The sequence below is a fragment of the Pyrgilauda ruficollis genome, unplaced genomic scaffold (genome assembly GCF_017590135.1).
Source record: "Pyrgilauda ruficollis isolate IOZ18807 unplaced genomic scaffold, ASM1759013v1 scaffold42, whole genome shotgun sequence".
In the NCBI taxonomy this organism is placed as follows: domain Eukaryota; kingdom Metazoa; phylum Chordata; class Aves; order Passeriformes; family Passeridae; genus Pyrgilauda; species Pyrgilauda ruficollis.
In genome coordinates this window covers 1,910,788-1,928,383 of record NW_024525712.1, presented here as the reverse complement: position 1 = coordinate 1,928,383, position 17,596 = coordinate 1,910,788, and the positions used below count along the sequence as shown (strand labels likewise).

Here is a 17,596-nt window from a genome sequence, read left to right as displayed (position 1 = left end):
GGTTTTTTTTGTTTTTGTTTGGTTGGTTGGTTTTGGCTTTGTTTTGTTTTGAGTTTCTTCAGATACTTAAGGTCTACTACTCAGAGAGACTTTGAAAAATTTGTCCTTACATAAAATACATTTTTAAGTTATCATCTAATTAATGTGCTGAGGATAAAGTTGGTACTTCATAAAGGTCTTGGAAAAGACCAAGAACATTTGAAAAAAAAGCAAATACCTTTTTCTTGGGCAAGATTATGTGCTGGTATCCACATATCAGTACTGACAAGCAGCTCAGAGTCTGTCATGAGGAGTGATGGGAAAGAAATGCTAAATGAAACATTTCATAGTCCCTGCAGCAGACTGAGAGACTGAGAAGTAAAGACAACTCTACTTCTGTGAAGAAGTAAGCCTCACATAAGTTATCCCATTTTTGCTGCTTCTCTAGTTATGGAGTATTTGAACTCTGGCAATCCTAATTCTCTATGTTAATAAATGACTGCAAAGGAAAATAAACCTGTGACAGAAATCTACACATAATTATTCCAAAAGTTATCAGCATTTTTGAGGGTTTAATTAATTATATGGTGAAAAATACCCTGTGAGCAACATCCCCCACACACCAAGGCTGTGTAGGTCATAGTGAGTACCTTACTTTGCTTCCCTGATTCTGCTGCTTTCTGCATTTTTCTGACAGTTTTACACTCCTACCTGCCACTGCCCACAAATACATTTCTTTGCCACTCAGTCTTAGTCAGCAGAGGAGTTCTGTGATGCACTGTGCACTAAATATGCACAGACATGTGCATGGTGCATGTTTCCCAGACTGACAATCTCCAGGATCACACTGGATCTGAATTTCTAACACTGAGCAGCTGTTCCCAGCCATATAATTTGGAACCCCTTTGTGAATCCCAGCTCCACAAGGTGGCTCTCGATTGCTTTAAAAATACCACTGCTTTTGTGGATTAAATGTATCCCAGGATGATCTTAAGAACAATCATCATGGCTCTATGGATGCACAATGCCACAGTGGAAGCCAAGATCCCCCTTAGTATGTGGCATGTTTTTTCTTTCAGTAAAGCTGAAAAGTAGACAAAGTCTGACACTTCTGAAGTATTACAATTTGAAGGAAGGTTTCATATCAATTGCTCAATAAAATCTGAAAAACAAGAAAATAAAGGTATTATAGATGCCTTTGTGAAATGGGACATTCAAATGCTCACTGCCTGCTGTGTTCCTGTGTGGCTTCTCTCCTACAAGTGTCCTTCCCCCACTCCATACCTCCATAGGATCAGGTTAACATGGTCACCAGGTACTCAGGGGTACAGTCTCTGAGCATGGACAGCAGGATGGCAGTGTGCTGCTCCTCAGGAAAGACACCTTGTCTTTGAAGGCCAGGACACACTATGAGGTATTTACTTGACTCCAGCCAGGACTTCAGCGTCCCCAGGCTCCCAAATCCCTCTGTGGCTGGCCACGTGCTAGCATGGCCTCCCAGAGGTTTGCCTTCTAGAGCATCTCACCTGAATGAGAGGTCCTGCCCTGAGGTGTGTGTCTCCAAAGCCCCTGGCTGGGTGACCACGCAGCTGATCACCAGCTGTCTGTGGCAGGGAGAGCCACAGCTGAAGCTGGGGTGGGTCTGCGGCACCACTGTGAGGTGGGCTGGGCTGCAGCACATGTGCAAAGCACAGGCTGATGGTGTGAACCCCAAACTTAGCGCCCAAGACTGGATCAGTTTGCCCTCCCTCTTGGGTGCAATATTGCTGCTTTTGGTAATCAAGAATTCAAATTCCTGTTGCTTACATCCTAGGAAAATGTTAAGAAAACCTGAGTAAACTTTAGGAAAAAAGATTATTTGCTTTCTGGTGATTTGTATGTTTGAGATCATATTTTCAGGTTTTCCACAACGGGGATAGAAATTTATTTAAGTAATAACATTTGAAAGCTGAAGCAGCATAACAAACACTATTGCAAGGCAATGCTGGGTGTGTCTGAGCTATAACGTTAAATTCATTCTTCTTGTCGCTTCCTTCAAAGCCGTGCTGAGCTCAGCCCCTCCCTGGTTATCCTTCCCTGCCGAGCTTGCTGTAACCCCCACGCCTTGCTGCTGTTCCCACCTTTGTCCTTGCACAACTTGCTGCACCTCCACTGCTGGCCCAGCTTCTCCCCCTGAGCCCTTCTACAGCGCGGTCTCTAAAGATCAGTTAGAGTGATCTGCTTCTCATTCTCCTGATTTCTCTCCTGTTTTTTTTCTGCCTTTAAACATGTTCTTCCATGGAGAGATGGTGCAAAGATGAAATTTTGCGTGTTAATAACTGCGTGCATTTTCTGTAAACTTGAATCTGGTAGATCTGCCCTGTGTTCATGTGCACAATCTCTGGAGCAGCTGAGGCTGCTGTTCTGCTCTCTTTGTAGTAGGTGTCTGACAATGGGTAAAGACTCTGAGGAGAATCTCTGCTACAGAAGTTTGTATCCTGGAGCCAGCACAATTTCATGAACAATAACCCAAAGGACAGGCCAAGGGACATGTCTTTCAGTTCAATATGTATTTTTTACATTTTCACATGCAGAAAGTCTGCAGTCAAGAACCAGAAATGTGATAGCAGCAATGGAACTCAGTTCATTAAAAATTCAAATCAATGGAAACAACAGGACGTGTTATTTATCTAAGCCTTGAATCAATCTGACTACTATGCATAATGATCTTAATTAGAAAAGTGAGCCGAAGCAGGAAGACAGTCTGTCTCCTGGCTTTGAAATTATCATACCCCTATCAGTATGCTTGGGTAACTTGTAATTAGGGACAAAGGTTACACATAATTTTATATGCTGAAAAACCGGTTTTATACATGTCATTTCAAAAAATATTTAAGAAATAGTTATAAGACTTGGTAACCCTGTTATACTTAGATTTTTTTCTACCAGATTAGTAGTCTGCACTAATTAATTGATGGACTTCAGAAATATCAATAGAAACTTTGCATTTATAGGGAGCCTGGACACTAATAAATAACTAGCACTATCAGCATCAGTCTTTGTAGAAGTTCCTTTCCAAAATTTGGTACATTTTCACATCTGTTTCACCTGCATGGAAAATGCAGCTTAGTGAAGCAGTGTGGGCTGTCCAGCAGTAGAGAGTAAGGGCTTTCCTGTTCAAAAACTGCCATGTTGCACCAGTATGGCTACAATTATACCTACACAGCTCCTTGTGCAGTCCCCCACATCTTTCTTCTTTTCTTGCTTATCTTCAACTACTGCTGTTAAATAAGAAGTGATCAGGTTTTGACAAACTGGCAGTCCTGTGATTACATTTCCTTTAATATTTTATGGACCAGCTGTAAATAGAAAACAGAAGACCTAAATCTGAGGTCCTGCCTCATCAAAGCAGTCAGTTCCACAATCTATTTAAACAAATTCTTCAACTTGGTTAAATCCACTGGGCAGGCCCACTGCCTGCTCACAGTGTCGAGTCACACACAAGCACTGCTCTCAGCAGGAGCAATGCCTTATCATCTGCATTGGAACACACCTCTTCCTCTCTTATCACAGGTACTGATGTGATTTTTTTTTTCAAGGTAGTATTTAATCTTAGAAATACATCAGAAAAAGATCAAACCCTCCCTGTCACACAAAATGGCCTTGCTTTCCCAGAACAGTATTTCCACAAACAAAAAATATGGAAATTAAAAACACAAGTAGGATCTGTTTCATCAAAGTATTAGCTACATTTCTGTGAGGTTGACAATCACCTTTTTAACATGGCAGGAATTACATGCGTAATTCTCTTTAATGGGTGTTACAAATGTTCAGCCCACACTGAAAAAAGATCACAGTTGGTATGAGTAATAACTTTTTTCTTAAACATAAACAGTTCCCCTCTAGCTCTCTACATATCCTCCAACATCAATGTAACCACAGCTGTCAAGGCAGCCTCACCTCTTTCTATGTATATTTTAACTTTAATTTTTTCCCATGCTTTTGCTTAGTGGACCTTTTTTTTTTTTTTTTTTTTTTTTTAAAGGCCTAAACCTGTTCTCCAATTTTGTGGGCAAATTCACTGCAATAACAGATCTTGGTGTTTAGACATCTTTAAACATTATTATTAGCATGCAAGAAATTAGAGACCTACATCAAGATCTGGAGGTTTGGGTGTTGTTTTTTAATTGAAAGTGGATTTCAGGTTGTAATTTCCCTCATTCAAGGATCTCCAAACACTTTTACATAGTTAAATGAGTTTTTGTGGCCTTCTTTACAGGCAGCAGCAGCCCCCTTCTCACAGCTTTGGCACAGCCTTGGTGGTTGCCAGCTGGGGCCAGCGAGGCGATGCGAGGATGAGGATGCAGGAGCTCTGTGGAGAGGATGGCGACGGGCTGAGGCTCAGAGGGCACACATAGTCCTAGTCTGAAGCTGCACATGTAGTCATAGTCCTAAGATGTGCCAGGGGAGGTTTAGCTTGGACATCAGGAAGAATTTATTCACAGAAGTGGTGATTAGGCTTTGGAACGGGCCCAGGGATGTGGCAGTGTCACCATCCTTGGCGGTCTCTGAGAAGGACTGGACAAACACTGAGTGCCATGGTCTAGGTGACATGGTGGTGGAATTGATGATCTCAGGAGGTCCTCTCCAACCCAACTGATTCCGTGATGGAAAGTACCCTCCAGTCCTTGGGACACCCCACACCCTCTTGAAGCTGCCGTGTCCCCTCTGTGGCTGAAGTACAGAAGCCACAGAACGATGGAATATTAAAGGGTGGGAAGGGATCCCCCGATCACCGAGCCCAGCCCCCCTGCCATGGGCAGAGACACCCCCACCAGACCAGGCTGCCCAGCGCCCCTCTGATGCCTTAAGTTCTAGCTTTCCGTTTTCCAGATTCTGTACTTCACTAGTGTGTAACTCTGAACTTCATATAAAGTGTTAGCAAGTTCTCCTCACAGCTTAGTCAGACAAAACAATCCTTTTCCAGCATGAGAACCCATTGCAGCTTCGGGCCCGAAAGTTTAAACACGAGAGAATTGAGGAGAGCAAACTGGGAGGATGGGACTGCATAACCTGAAGCTGTAACTGGACAATTAACCCCAATATGTAAATGGACCAAAACATATAAAAGTGGGATAACTTGTGACTTGGAGTCCATCTTGGGTGGAGCCATGGCCGAGCTCTTGTACTGCCCAGGGTGTATCCTTTGAAGGCCTTTTTAATAAATCCCTACTTTATTCCTTTAACACAGTCGAGCCTCTGTTCAGGGAGCCTCTCAAGGCATCAATCCAAGCCGGCCTTGAACACTTCCAAAGGTACGGCATCTACAACCTCCCTGAACAACCTGCTGCAGGGTCTCATCACCCTCGCGGGAAGGAATTTCTTCCACCTATCTAATGTCTAACACCTGGATCAGTGTCCCCTCAGTGAAGCACGCAATGACCCCTCAGAGTGCCCATGCTCCCGGCTGCCCCGCTGTGCCCCCGAGGCCCGCGGCGGCCCGGAACGCAATCGCCGGGGCCGCGGTTTCCAGGCGGGCCGCGGTGCCGCCCGGCGCGGTTGCCATGGTGCGTTCCCGGCGCGGCCGCCATGGACGAGGAGGACACGGTGGGGCCTGCGGGGCTGCCTGGGCCGGGGGCGTTTCCCCGCCGGGCGGGCAGCGGGCTGCGGGCTGCGGGGAGATAGGGGAAGGAGTCGACGGGCGCTGCCTGCCCCGGCCCGGTCCTGCCCTGCCCACACCGGGGCCCGGCAGCGGCGGGCGAGGCCGTGCCCGGCCCTCGGTCCCGGCCGGGGATGTGCCGCCGGCCGCCCCTCGGCGGCGGGCGAGGCCGTGCCCGGCCCCTCGGCGTTGGCCGGCCCTCGGTCCCGGCCGGGGATGTGCCGCCGGCCGCCCCTCAGCCGGGCCTGGCGGAGCTGCCTCTCCCCAGCACGCACGTGGGCGTTTCTGGAAACCATTCGGTTTTAATCTGTCGGTTTCCCTCTTTTCTCTCCCTCTCCGGTTTCTCCGGGAAGCACCGGCTCCTGGGGGCTCTCTCTCACCGCGTGTGTTTCGTTGCAGTTCTAGAAATTTATTTTTCTTTTCGCCTCCTACTCGAGTTTGTGTCTCCTTTTTAATTTCTGACGGGTGGCTTTATTTAAAGCCCTGCCACGTGCGTGCGAGGCGTGGATCACCATTCCTGTCGTTGTGACGCTCACACGCGGAGCTGGCGCTTTACAGCTGCAATTACGTGCTCAGAGCTACCTGCGGCTGATGGCAAGTGCGATCATCACTTGTTACCAGCCAGAGCTAACACAAAGGGTGTAAATCCTCTCCTCTGTAAATAATCTCAGAAGCTGTGCAGTAGCTTAGCAATAATGCCATTTGTTTTACTTAAGCAATTGTGAAAATCTTCTGGCTTTTCTTTTTTTTCAGAGAGATTTTAATGAGCGCTGTGCTCAGTGTTCAGAAGTGAACTGGGGTCTCACTGATGGAGGCAGATTTTATTGTAGATCTTGCCACAACGTTACTGAGGTAAAAAGATGAGTTACTGCCTTGGAAAAGGTTTATTCTGATGGTTTCTTGACTTTATATAAGACAAGTACCGATTTTTCTTGTTGGCATTGAGGGCATTTCCTTTTTCATGCTTTAGCTGACACTATTTAAAACTAATGTTCCTTGAAATCACAACATTTAGAATGAGCCATCTTGGCCTGCTGTGTTCCTGTAGCAGTGGTGTCAGTATGCTCTCTAGGTGCCTTAGAAGCATTTTCTGGGTGTTGCTGCCTTTTGTGGAGTCCAAATCTAGGCAAACCCTGATGCATGTCACCTGTGTGTCCATGATAGTAATTGTCTATTTTTGAAATTTCTGAATGAAAAGTTCAGACTGTCTCATCTCCTGTTAGTTTAGGAATTTGAGTGAATTCCTCCATTATGTTTTATGATGGGACAATCTGTGCAAGTTAGACCTGACTCTTTTTTTTGCTAAGTTGTATTCCTCTTTTGCAGAGAACTAGAGAAGTTATAAACACTGATTTTATTACTAATTCAAGAGTCCAAACAATCTCCAAAGGTTTAAAAAAGCAGGAGAAAACCGGTATGTATGAATTTCTGTCTGTATTTTGCAAAAGGGTGGCTGTTCAGCTGCTGTTCACCTAGGCCATTATGTCTTTGGTGGAGAACAAAAGCACACAGGCAAGAAAGACTGTAGGAGTGGGAACAAAATGCACCTCCCTGATGCTGTCACAGCCTTCACAGATCACATGTGGTGGCTTCCTGAGCCACAGATGACCTCTGGTGTGCCCAGAGGTGGGAGTTTTTTCATTGAACTGGAGCTATGTGCTGCTGCTGCTGCTTTGACTTCTGGAGCAAATACTCACTGAAGCTACTGGAGGCACACATGCAGTTGTGGTGATCCTTTGTTCCTTCCCTGTGATGGCTATCACAAACCAGAGAGGTTGTTTTTCTTGGCAGGTGAGATGTGATGGAAGTCCAGCTCTAGGTGTCAGTCTGGTCTGTGTTACAGGCACTTGGCCCTGCAGCTTACACACAAACTGCACAGAAGAGGTTTCATGCAGGCCCAGTAGCTGAACCAGTGCTGCATCTTTCATCCAGAGTCACTTTTTTACTTTTAATTTCATGAATATTCAGAAGAACAGTGGTCATTATGTAGGAGGATCTGGGCCATAAGGATGTAGTGGTAAAGCTGCTGCTAGGGATGTGTGTATGCTGTGTTGGCTGGATACATCTCTTATTGTTGTGGCCACTTTCAGAAAACAAAACTGCATTAAAATGCCAAATAAAGCAAGGGGTTATGTTTCTGTCTGATAAGCTCGTCTACCTTTGCTCTGCTGCAGAGGCAGTGGATTGTTACATTCCTTCGAAAAAAGCAATTGTGTGAAAGTGAAGGGAGGTGTGAAAAGGACCCTTCCACTTTTCCTTATCCTGTATTGCTTCTAAAGTCTGGACCACTCATGCTTTTCGTTTATCCTGTTGAGAAGATCATTAACCAACTCCAGGCTTCTTAAGAAAGAAATCCTTGTCTTCACAATGCAGTCATGTTACACTGTATTCCATGGATGTTTAGGAGTAAGCTGTGTCTATTAGCTCACTGTTATCAGTTAAGAGCAGCATCATTAAATCAGGGCAGAAGCTTTGGGCAGATAACGTCAAAGATGGTGAGATGCAAGAAGCGTTTCGGAACAAAAGCAGTGAAGAACAGGTGTGGAAGGAATGAAAAGGGAGTTGAGAAATGCAGAGACAATTTCTAAAACCAAATGCCTGTAGAAAAGGTTAGTAGTGAATCTAGAGAGGTAAGGATGAAAAGTAATTGTAATGCAGCATGAAGAAATAGTGAGTGGATTGAAGCAGGCCCACTCCCTGTGAAATTCATGTTGTGCTAGGATTTGTTAGAAGTTGGGATATTCTTTTATTTAAACATGTATGATTCTGTGGGAGAGAATGGTAAAGCACCAAAGTGGTATTGGTTGTTTTTTGCCTGACTCGCTACTGTAATGTTCCAGTTTTCTGTGTCGGGTGGGAAAGGAATGTTCATATTTCATTTTTAATGGCAGGTTCTTGGTTATTTTTAAACTGGTAATTTTTGCTCCACTCAATTACAAATGCCACACTAGACATTATAATGAATTATATTATTCTTGGGAAATGTGTGAAGTTCTTGCTCAGTAACTTCTTGTTTAAGGCTGTGAATAAATGGAAGTTAATGGAGTGTTCAGTGTAGCTGGTTTATGCACTAGGGTCTGAAATTATTAAATAGAAATATGAGGATAAGTGTGCATAAGGTTAAAGAAACCCAAAATAGTACAAACAAATGTAGCCCCTTTTTTCCCCCTTAGATGGAGGCTGTGAATGGTATATTTGTGAAGGCTTTCAGCTTGTACTCAAGAAACAAGTGGAAGCTCTAGAAGCATTAGGAGTATGTCCACAAATGAAGGTATGTAGATGTCAGTGTGAATTGTACACTCTGTGTGTGTGTGTGTGTGTTACAAAAAATGGCTTTTTAAAAGATTTTAATTTTTTAAGTGAATCACACAAGTCCCTGTTTAAAATCATTGAGCATATGAAATAAAAATTTGTTTCTCTGGTAATTTTAAAACATATTTGATAAATCACAGTTAATAAAATTAGAGATGGAATATTATTCAGATTCCTGTGTTAGAAATAACGCTCTGTTCTCTCAGCAATTAATGATCTTGTAAACATTGTACCATTTGCCATCCATTTTTTTTTTTTATCAGGATGAAATTCTGTGCAATTTTTGGAGGTGTTACCTTCAGAAGAGCAAACAGGCATATTGCAAGAGACCAGCTGGGGAAACTGTCAGAGCATTATCAGTAAGTGAAAGCTCAAATTCTGTGAGATGTTTGGTATCTTTTTAAAAGCAACAACAGAAGTCTTCTTTGTTTAGGCGACATATCTTGCTGGTAATAATGTCACCTCAGTATGAAGGAGATCATATAGACAGGCTTGCACATGTCCATTTTATTGGGTTTTGGAGTTTTTTTGGAGTCTGTTTCAAGAGATTAATATTTCTGTGACTATTTGAAACTGCTTATTTAAAAGTTTTGCTTTGTCTTGACATAGATAATCAGTAAATACAAATGGCAGTGCAAAATGTATCATCAGCTACCATCCTTTCCTGCCTGTTCTCTTGAAGTTACTCATTTGATCACGCTTTGATTCTGTGTTGCCAACTTTCTGGTCATTGTAGCAGATAGAAATGTAGTCACTAGAAGTTTTTTTATGCTGAGAAATCCTTGAAAAATACTTACTTTTTTTTTTTTTTCCCCACTTACTGGTGATTGGTGGAGTAAAATGTGAACAGTTTGGGTTTTAACTTCTGCTGTTAATTTTGCATCTGTCATGCTTTATGTGGTTTATTACGATCAAAACTGTAACTAAGAGTAGCTAATACAAACATTTATTTACAAACCCCAGGTATGTGAGAGCAGTACTGATGTGGACAGTGATCCGGAGAGACCCAGCCTTCTGCACTTGCTGTCTCTCTCTGAAAGTGAGGGGGATCTGCAGACTGACTGCAGTTTTGCCTCATCAGTGAGCAAGGTCTCAGGTAGGAGCAGTGAGCTGAACTATCTGAAAACCAGTTTTTCTGTAGTTTTAAAATAGAAATAGATTTAAAGTGGATTTGTTTACAATGAATTGGAGAAACTGGTTGGAAGTTGTAAAGTTTTCAGTCTTGTTTGACACTGTACTACTTTATATTCTGCCAGAAATAGAAGACTTCCTCCTCCAACCCCCACCCAAGGAGATAAAAGTTGAACAGGACCTGGAAATACAGTGGGAAATGCAGGAGGAAGTTCTGGTTTATAGCAAGTTTGCTCCATGCCTCCTGTTTGGAGTGGGAAAAAATTGCTGTTGTATCTGCCAAGCTAGATGTTCACAAACACAGCAGCTTTGAACCATATTTAACCAATTTTTTTGAGCTGTATTTAACCAATAGCAGAGCTGTCTGTCATGACTTTGATGTTAAAAAAAATGAGTTTGTTCTTTAAGGGGATGTATTTTTTTTTCTATCCCATACATATATTTAGCTTTTTATTTTTTTCTTTACATTATTTTGGTACTTCTGTATCTTTTGTTTCCACAGTCTTTTTACTGCTTTCCCAGTGACTCCTATGAAAAATCATATTTTAGCATTCCATCAGTTTCGCTTTTCTGTTCAGAATAGCAGCAGGAGAATACCTACGGACTGCTGAACTTGTTCATTAAAATGTCATAGGGAATTGGAGTGTTAGGTTCTGCTGGGCAAGTGTAATGCCAGACAATGCTGCAATGCCTGATACTGGAAATGCATTGCCAGGCACATTTGAAAGCTTTTGCTTGTGTTTTAAACTTATGATTGTTTTCTTTCTTGCTTGCTTTATTCTTTGCTTGCTTTTCTCTTCTTTATCTGTCTCTGTGTTTCTTATTCATTTAGTATCCTTACGGCATGTTTCTGTTCTCCTGTGATATTGCCTCTCTCCCCTCAGATGAATGCAATCTTGTTTTTTCAAGCTTTTCTCTTTATATTGTAAAGTCTAGAAGTGGTAATAGAGTGAGAAATTTGATCAGCAGCAATTAGAAAACTCCAGACAGGGGAGGGAGGGGAAAAGGTATAAAAATGGTGATGCAAATTTTTTAAAATATTATACTAGAACCTTTCATCTTTATATATTAAAATGGCAACATTTTGAGGTAAAGAGTCACTGTATGTTTGTGCATGTAGAATCTTGGGTGTTATACAAATATAATACAGAAAGGAAAGAATTGAGTGAAGAATTTCTAGTGAAAGTAGTCCCTTGAATTTTCTTCCCCTTTTTAATGTCTAGGGTAACTCCTTTCTTCCTCAGTACTTGTGCCTTTTATAGGTCTGCTGCTTAAAGTTTTAGAACAGTAAGGTAGTCCTAAGTAGGCCATAATTTATTGTCTTGGTTAGTTGTTTCAGAGATTGAATTCAGCTTCCAGTAGTCATCAGTTTCACTAAAATCACTTGAAATAAGTTAAGAGTTCAGTGATACTTGAAGGTTTTTTCAGTGAAATCAGATGAACATAGAAATAGTTTTGCCTATTGAAATTTAACATAAGTAAGTGTGTTCTAGTCTATTGTAAACTCTTGTGAAGATTCATAAATATTTTCTTTGGGGTCGTTTCTGCTGAGCTGTTATTGCTACGGACTAGAAACCTGAAACACCCCTCTTTCCTAAGAGGCTTGTCCAGACAGCATTTGGTTTTTTGTTGGGTTTTTTTTGTTATTTTTGTGTAGGGTTAATAGCAATTTCCACTGAGTATAGCACTGAGATATTGCTAGAGAAGCCTATAAAACTCTTAAATTATTAGCTGCGTGTAACTGTGTGCTGTCATGCCATGCATAAGCTGGAAGAAATAAAAGGAAATTGTGTGCCATCATTAAGGCCACAAATATAATGAGGATTATTTTAAATAAATTGAGTTGAATGTGAAATTAACAACGAAGCTTCAGTCACGAAGCTGCCTTTAAGCACAAGTATCCATGTGAAAGGTGAAGCAGTTGACTCCAGGGATTAAAGCGATGCTCCCGTGTTGCTGCCGTTGCTGCCTGCCGCAGCTGTGTGTGCTGGGATGCTGTGCTTTGCACCAGGCGTTCGGGCCGGCTCGGAGAGCCTGTGCCGGGGGCCGTGCCGGGGGCCGTGCCGGGGGCCGTGCCGGGGGCCGTGCCGGGGGCCGTGCCGGGGGCTGTGCCGGGGGCCGTGCCGTGCCGGGCCGTGCCGTGCTGTGCCGTGCCGTGCCGGGCCGTGCTGTGCCGTGCCGTGCCGTGCCGGGCCGGGCCGTGCCGTGCCGGGCCGTGCCCGCAGCGCCGGCTCCGGGGCCGGTAGGTGGCGGCGCAGCCCGGCTTGGAGCGCGCTGTGCCGCTGTCCCGGTCCTGCGGGCGCTGTGTCCCGCTGGCCCCGCCGCCGCGCAGGTGTGCCTGTCGCCCGCCCGCGGAGCTGCCCGGCTCTCGGAAGGTCCGGCTTGTTTCCTGCGGGCTCTTTGCCCTGGCCCTGCAGCTCCCAGCTGGGAGCTGTGGATCCGGCTCTCGCAATTCCTGTGTGAACAGTTTGTGGGGAAGTGAAGTGAGGAAAATCTCTGCAGAGTCAATGCTGGCATTTTGTGCCAGTGGGCTTTAAATACATTTTCCTTCATCCTGGCTGGGTCATGATGTAAGGAAGAGAGGCTTACAGATTTTTTTTTTTTTAATATTTTTTTATCCTCTTTTCCTGTACTCACAGGTTTCCTGCTGGAAAGGTTTCAAACTGATAAATCACTCTTACTAAACAAAATTTTCTCTTTTCTCTGTTTCTCTTAGTTTTTAGTGATTCTGAGTAAAGAAGTAGAGAGGTTTGGGTGTTAATTTAATTGGGTTTGTTTTTTCCCACCCTCTTCACCATTTCCTACATTCTTGTTCTGAAGTTATTTCTTGGACATTGGATTTATATACATTTTTTTAAAAAATACCTTTGTTTCTATAATTAGAGATTACAGGACAGATGGATTCAGGGCAGACTTTTAACATCAGTAACATTTCTGCAATGTAAATTACTTTTTCATTAAAGTCCTGTCTATGTTGAAGTTTAAAACTATGTTTTAATCCCAAACGCAGAGGCATTGATTTAAGTACATCAAATTTTCCCTTGTTTCCTCACAGTTCCTTTATCTCTCAAATGGAAAACAGTATTTCTGGCTCATAAATACTATTAGTTATATGTTATATAGGAATTAATGTCCTAGTCAAGTGGAATAGCATTTTGTGAAAAAGGTTCTCCTCTCATATTGTGGTAGATTAATAAATTTGAGTTAAACTGTTTCATAGAAAAGCACACAAGCAAAAAATTCAAGGCAATGATTTCAAATGTTACTAGTTGCTGAACAACTCTTGGATGTTCCTTTATCTTGTTTTTTGTACACATGGTTCATGTGTCTATCATATAAATTGCTTTTTTTCTTTTCTTTTAACAAAAACCCAAGAAAGCACCTCTGTGTACTCTGGATCAGTAGATGGCAGCTTGTATTTAATGAAGAACCAAAAGGAGAAACTGAGGATGACGATGCCAATGACACTTTCATTTTGTTACATGGCATTACTCTGGGTGAGAGAACCAATTACATTGTCCGAGCTCTTAAGGTATGAATAGTCTCTAGTGAAGAATTGTTACTTTTTTAAGTAATAATAATTTTTTCAACAATGGGTCTGTACTTTTGCCCTCGTATGAATTTGCTCAGTAATAGTGAGAAGTTCTTTATATTTAGTTGGCTTGTCTTTCCTTTGTCATAACCATTTGTGCAGCTGCTGTTGGAGGACATTCTCTGTTGATTGCAATGAATTTCAAAGACCTGTAAGAAAGAAGGTTTTGAAGTTAGAGAAGTTTTTATCCTTCTCCTTCAAAAATTCTTAAGCTTGCTGGAGGTGTGTATGGCTACACTTCTGTGATATTTGCTGTTGTCAGCATGTCAGAATTAAATGAGTAAACATTCTCCAGGACTTACATCAGTGTCATCATGCAAACAATACCAGCAGTATACAGTGATCTGAAATGCAGCAAAGTAACTTCATGCAGTGGAGTTGAAATTAATATAAGAAGATCGTTTTGTCTTCATATCTTTGTATCTGTAATTATCAGAGTTCAGAATAATACCTTTTAATATGGTAGAAATAAATTGTTCTAATAATAGGGTTTGATGTTAAATGGAGACTGTCAGGCTACTGCTGACAATGCAGCTCCCTTCTCTCCCCTACAACAAGGCCAAGAACACTTTCCTTATGGACTTTACTTCAGGAATGAAAAATAATTCATCAACTCTTTTGTTTGCAATAAATATTTTAAATTAGCCTGAAATAAGTTCAGAATTCCTAGATTTTCCTTGGAAAACCTTTCGTTTTCTGATACCCTTCCTTAACAACTGTTTAAATACTGGGTATTTCTAAACAGTTGATGAAAAAATATTACCTGGCCAAAATATAAGGAATAGAAATACTCAAGTAAATACATTGGCAAACCAAATTGAAAGCTCAGACAAAATAAGGGAAAAACTGATTTAAAATTCAGTGCTTTAATTTTTATTTTTCAAATATGTAACCTGTGAGTTAAAAGGCAAGGCAGTGGGTACATTGTCCCCCAGCTGTGCTGCTTACAACTGGTGTAGCTGCTGAAAGTGTGATGAATGCAAGGGGCTTTTTCCCCCAGAGTGTGATGTTCCATGGTAGCTTCTCTCCTCTGGTGTGCCTCTGCACTTTTCTAGCTTTGTACAAGCTTTCCAAGAAGGATGGATATTCAAGGATCTTTTTTGCAAGTACTTTCCAAAAGGGGAGTTTTTTGTCTTGAAGTACAGTAGTTACTACTAGATAGTCAATTGCTATGCAAAACAATTTAACAGTTTGATTTTACTTTAGGGGTGGCTGTTGCCTTCATTGATCAGAGTTGCACAATCCACTGCATATTTGCATAACTGGATGTGCTATTGCATAAAAGGTGCTTGTAAAATTTTTGTTAAAATGCTATAATATTCAGAATTCAAACTAATACCCTGCAATACAAAAAGTATTTATGAAGTAGATTAAGAAATAGTAGAACTCAAAAGTAGTGCTCAATAACAAGATTTTTACTGGCTACATTCTTCCTTAGGAAATTCTGTACGAGTCAGAACTACTATAACATACTCTGTAGTTTTGTGAGTGATTAGCAAATAAATAATGTAAAACCTGTCTGATAGTGTTTGTATATGGCAAAAATCCAGTTAATAAGTTACAATTTCTGGGACAGAGCAACTGGTTCACACTAAAGAATTATTAGTTACCCCATTCTCTTTGGAGAGAAAAATTAGTAATTAAATATATGTTCTTTGGTTATTGTATCTTGGAAACTGTCTCTGGAAGCATTGTTGGCTCATACCAGGCAAAGACATCTTCACATGTTTCTGTCTTAGTACAATGGTGTGGTTGGAAGAAAACCCAACCAAACAACAACTGTTGAAGTCAGCTGTCAAGAGGAAAGATAGATAGTTTTGTTTGCATATGAATGGTAAGTTATTGTATTTGGCACTCTAAAAATTGGAGACTGCAGAAAAGATCCTGGAAAAAGAACCTGGAGACTATCCTTTGGACTAATATCTTTAAGAGATGAGCACATTTGAATGGATTTAGAGAAAACATGAAAGCAGTAAAAAGGTTGGAAAAAGATTTAAAAAATCAAGTAGCAAATATAGCACAGAAAGGCATAATCTAAGACTAATAATTGGAAATTGAAGTAAGATTATTTGAATGAGAAGATATAATGTAATTGGATACAATTTAGGTGTGTAAGGCTGTGTAAATCACAATGATTCAGTAACTTTAAATGCACTGAACATATGAACTGGATTAAGTACAGAAAATGAAGTTTAAAAGAATGTTATTTGTATTGCAAAGTTTTACCATGATATGATAGTTATATAAGACTGTAATTACGTTATCATGCTTCCCTCCCTACCCTTAAGGTCTTGTCCTTTCAACAAGTTTGATGAAGAAGTAGAAAGAATTTTAAATGGCATGAACTACCATAAAATACTTGTTTTCTGACTTCTGAATATTTAAGTTTAAAAAATCAGACAATGTTCACATTTTTGCATGCATTAAGATACAAAATAACGACAGACTGAAGATGAAAACTATGCAGAGAAAGCATTAAGTATTCAGCATTACCTTTTAAGTCTTTGTAGGCAAATTGTTTTATTTAAACCAGCTGAATTAGAGTTCTGTTTAAAGTTCTGCCTTGTTTTTTCCTCAGTTTGGTTTTCTCTGTACCCTGAAGTCAGCTGACTACCACTCCTCCCTTGTGATACATGCTTAGGCACTACGGTCGGGCAATCTGCCAGCTTTTAAAGGATTTACAACACCAAAAATATACTCCTCCTTGCTACTTGACACACTTAGCAGAAAAACACTACAATTACCTCCTCTGACAGGAACATTTTGATTTAAAAATAACACTTTCAACAGCATTCTACTCATGTCTATGCTACACATTAAATCCTTTTCCATTGCGAATAGTCTTCAAGTATTCCATATGATGTATATTATTCATCTAAATAATAAAATAGTTGGGTTTTGGAAAAAGTTTCAAGGTGCTAGATTTTTGAGATTCTGAGAAATAATGCCTTTCAAATGAGGTTATACCTAGTTGTGCTGGCAAGACTAAACTTATAATCAGTTTGTGGCATTACTGTGGCTTTAACAAATGCATCACTTCCTTCTAGCATGCTGAGGACCTAGGATTTTTTTCATACTTGGGCCTTATTAATGTATGTTGCTGCTGTAATTAAAAGAACATGGACTGTGTACTGCATCTGCCAGTCAAGTTTTCAGGCACCTCCCTGATGGAACATAGTCCCTCAGGTGTTTTGGCCATCTGTCTGTTAAATGAAAGGTTTGGAGGAACAGCAGACAAAAGAAACTGTTCTGAAGTGCTATTCCAAATGTGGACTTCTGGATTAAGTGTTAAAACTTGCATCATCAGCACATTCTATTCACAACAGGGTATTTGTGCTGTACTTTTAGAGTGTAAAAACAACTTTTATCCTGAGAGGAAAGAGCATTCTTTTTTTTCTGCAGACAATCATTTTAAGCTAGAAAAGACGTTATTTTTAAACAGTTGCAGTGCTTTGACTTGGTACAACCAAATTAGTGAAAACTTTTTCTTTTTTTTTAATCTTGTGGTGGACACTGCTTGTCTCTTGCAGTGTAAGGATGTAGTTCCAGTATCAGTTTAAGCTGCTCCAAGTTTTTGTTGCTGTGGTCTTGCATAAACATTCCTATTTTTCTCTTGCCATGGATACTAGCATTCATGCAGGTTATGGTTTATTAGGTGAAAGAAGTAGATCTATAGAAGATAAATATTGTAAAAGAAAGGTTCGCTGGACATTTTAGTGCAGGTTGGTGTGCTTCACTGCTGTCCCTTTCTGCCTCGTGCTGGCAGCAATGTTCCTGCAGTCATCTGAGTCTGTTGGAGTGAAACCCTGAAGAGACTAATTCCCAATCTGATCCTCTGGGAAGTCACACAAGTGCTTTTGTCAGCAGGGAGGAGTGTGCAGCAGGGGACTGAAGGAGGCTGGGATTTCCCATTTCAGAGGCTCAGGCTGTGAGGGTGGTTTGGC

The 17,596-nt window shown here is 41.3% G+C and overlaps 1 protein-coding gene across 2 annotated transcripts in view; it reads left to right on the top strand.

Annotated features, from left to right (window-relative positions):
• The first annotated feature begins 5,502 nt into the window (after nucleotides 1-5,502).
• Nucleotides 5,503-17,596, top strand: part of TAF1B (TATA-box binding protein associated factor, RNA polymerase I subunit B) — a 46,029-nt gene continuing 33,935 nt past the window's right edge. The window contains exons 1-7 of one of the 2 annotated variants that reach the window (XM_041477927.1): nucleotides 5,503-5,565; nucleotides 6,371-6,469; nucleotides 6,944-7,031; nucleotides 8,791-8,888; nucleotides 9,193-9,288; nucleotides 9,893-10,025; nucleotides 13,436-13,592. In XM_041477927.1, the coding sequence (XP_041333861.1) occupies nucleotides 5,548-5,565; nucleotides 6,371-6,469; nucleotides 6,944-7,031; nucleotides 8,791-8,888; nucleotides 9,193-9,288; nucleotides 9,893-10,025; nucleotides 13,436-13,592 (689 nt within the window). In that variant the 5' untranslated portion in view covers nucleotides 5,503-5,547. The remainder of the gene's footprint in view (nucleotides 5,566-6,370; nucleotides 6,470-6,943; nucleotides 7,032-8,790; nucleotides 8,889-9,192; nucleotides 9,289-9,892; nucleotides 10,026-13,435; nucleotides 13,593-17,596) is intronic. The other variant, XM_041477928.1, reaches the window with a different exon arrangement.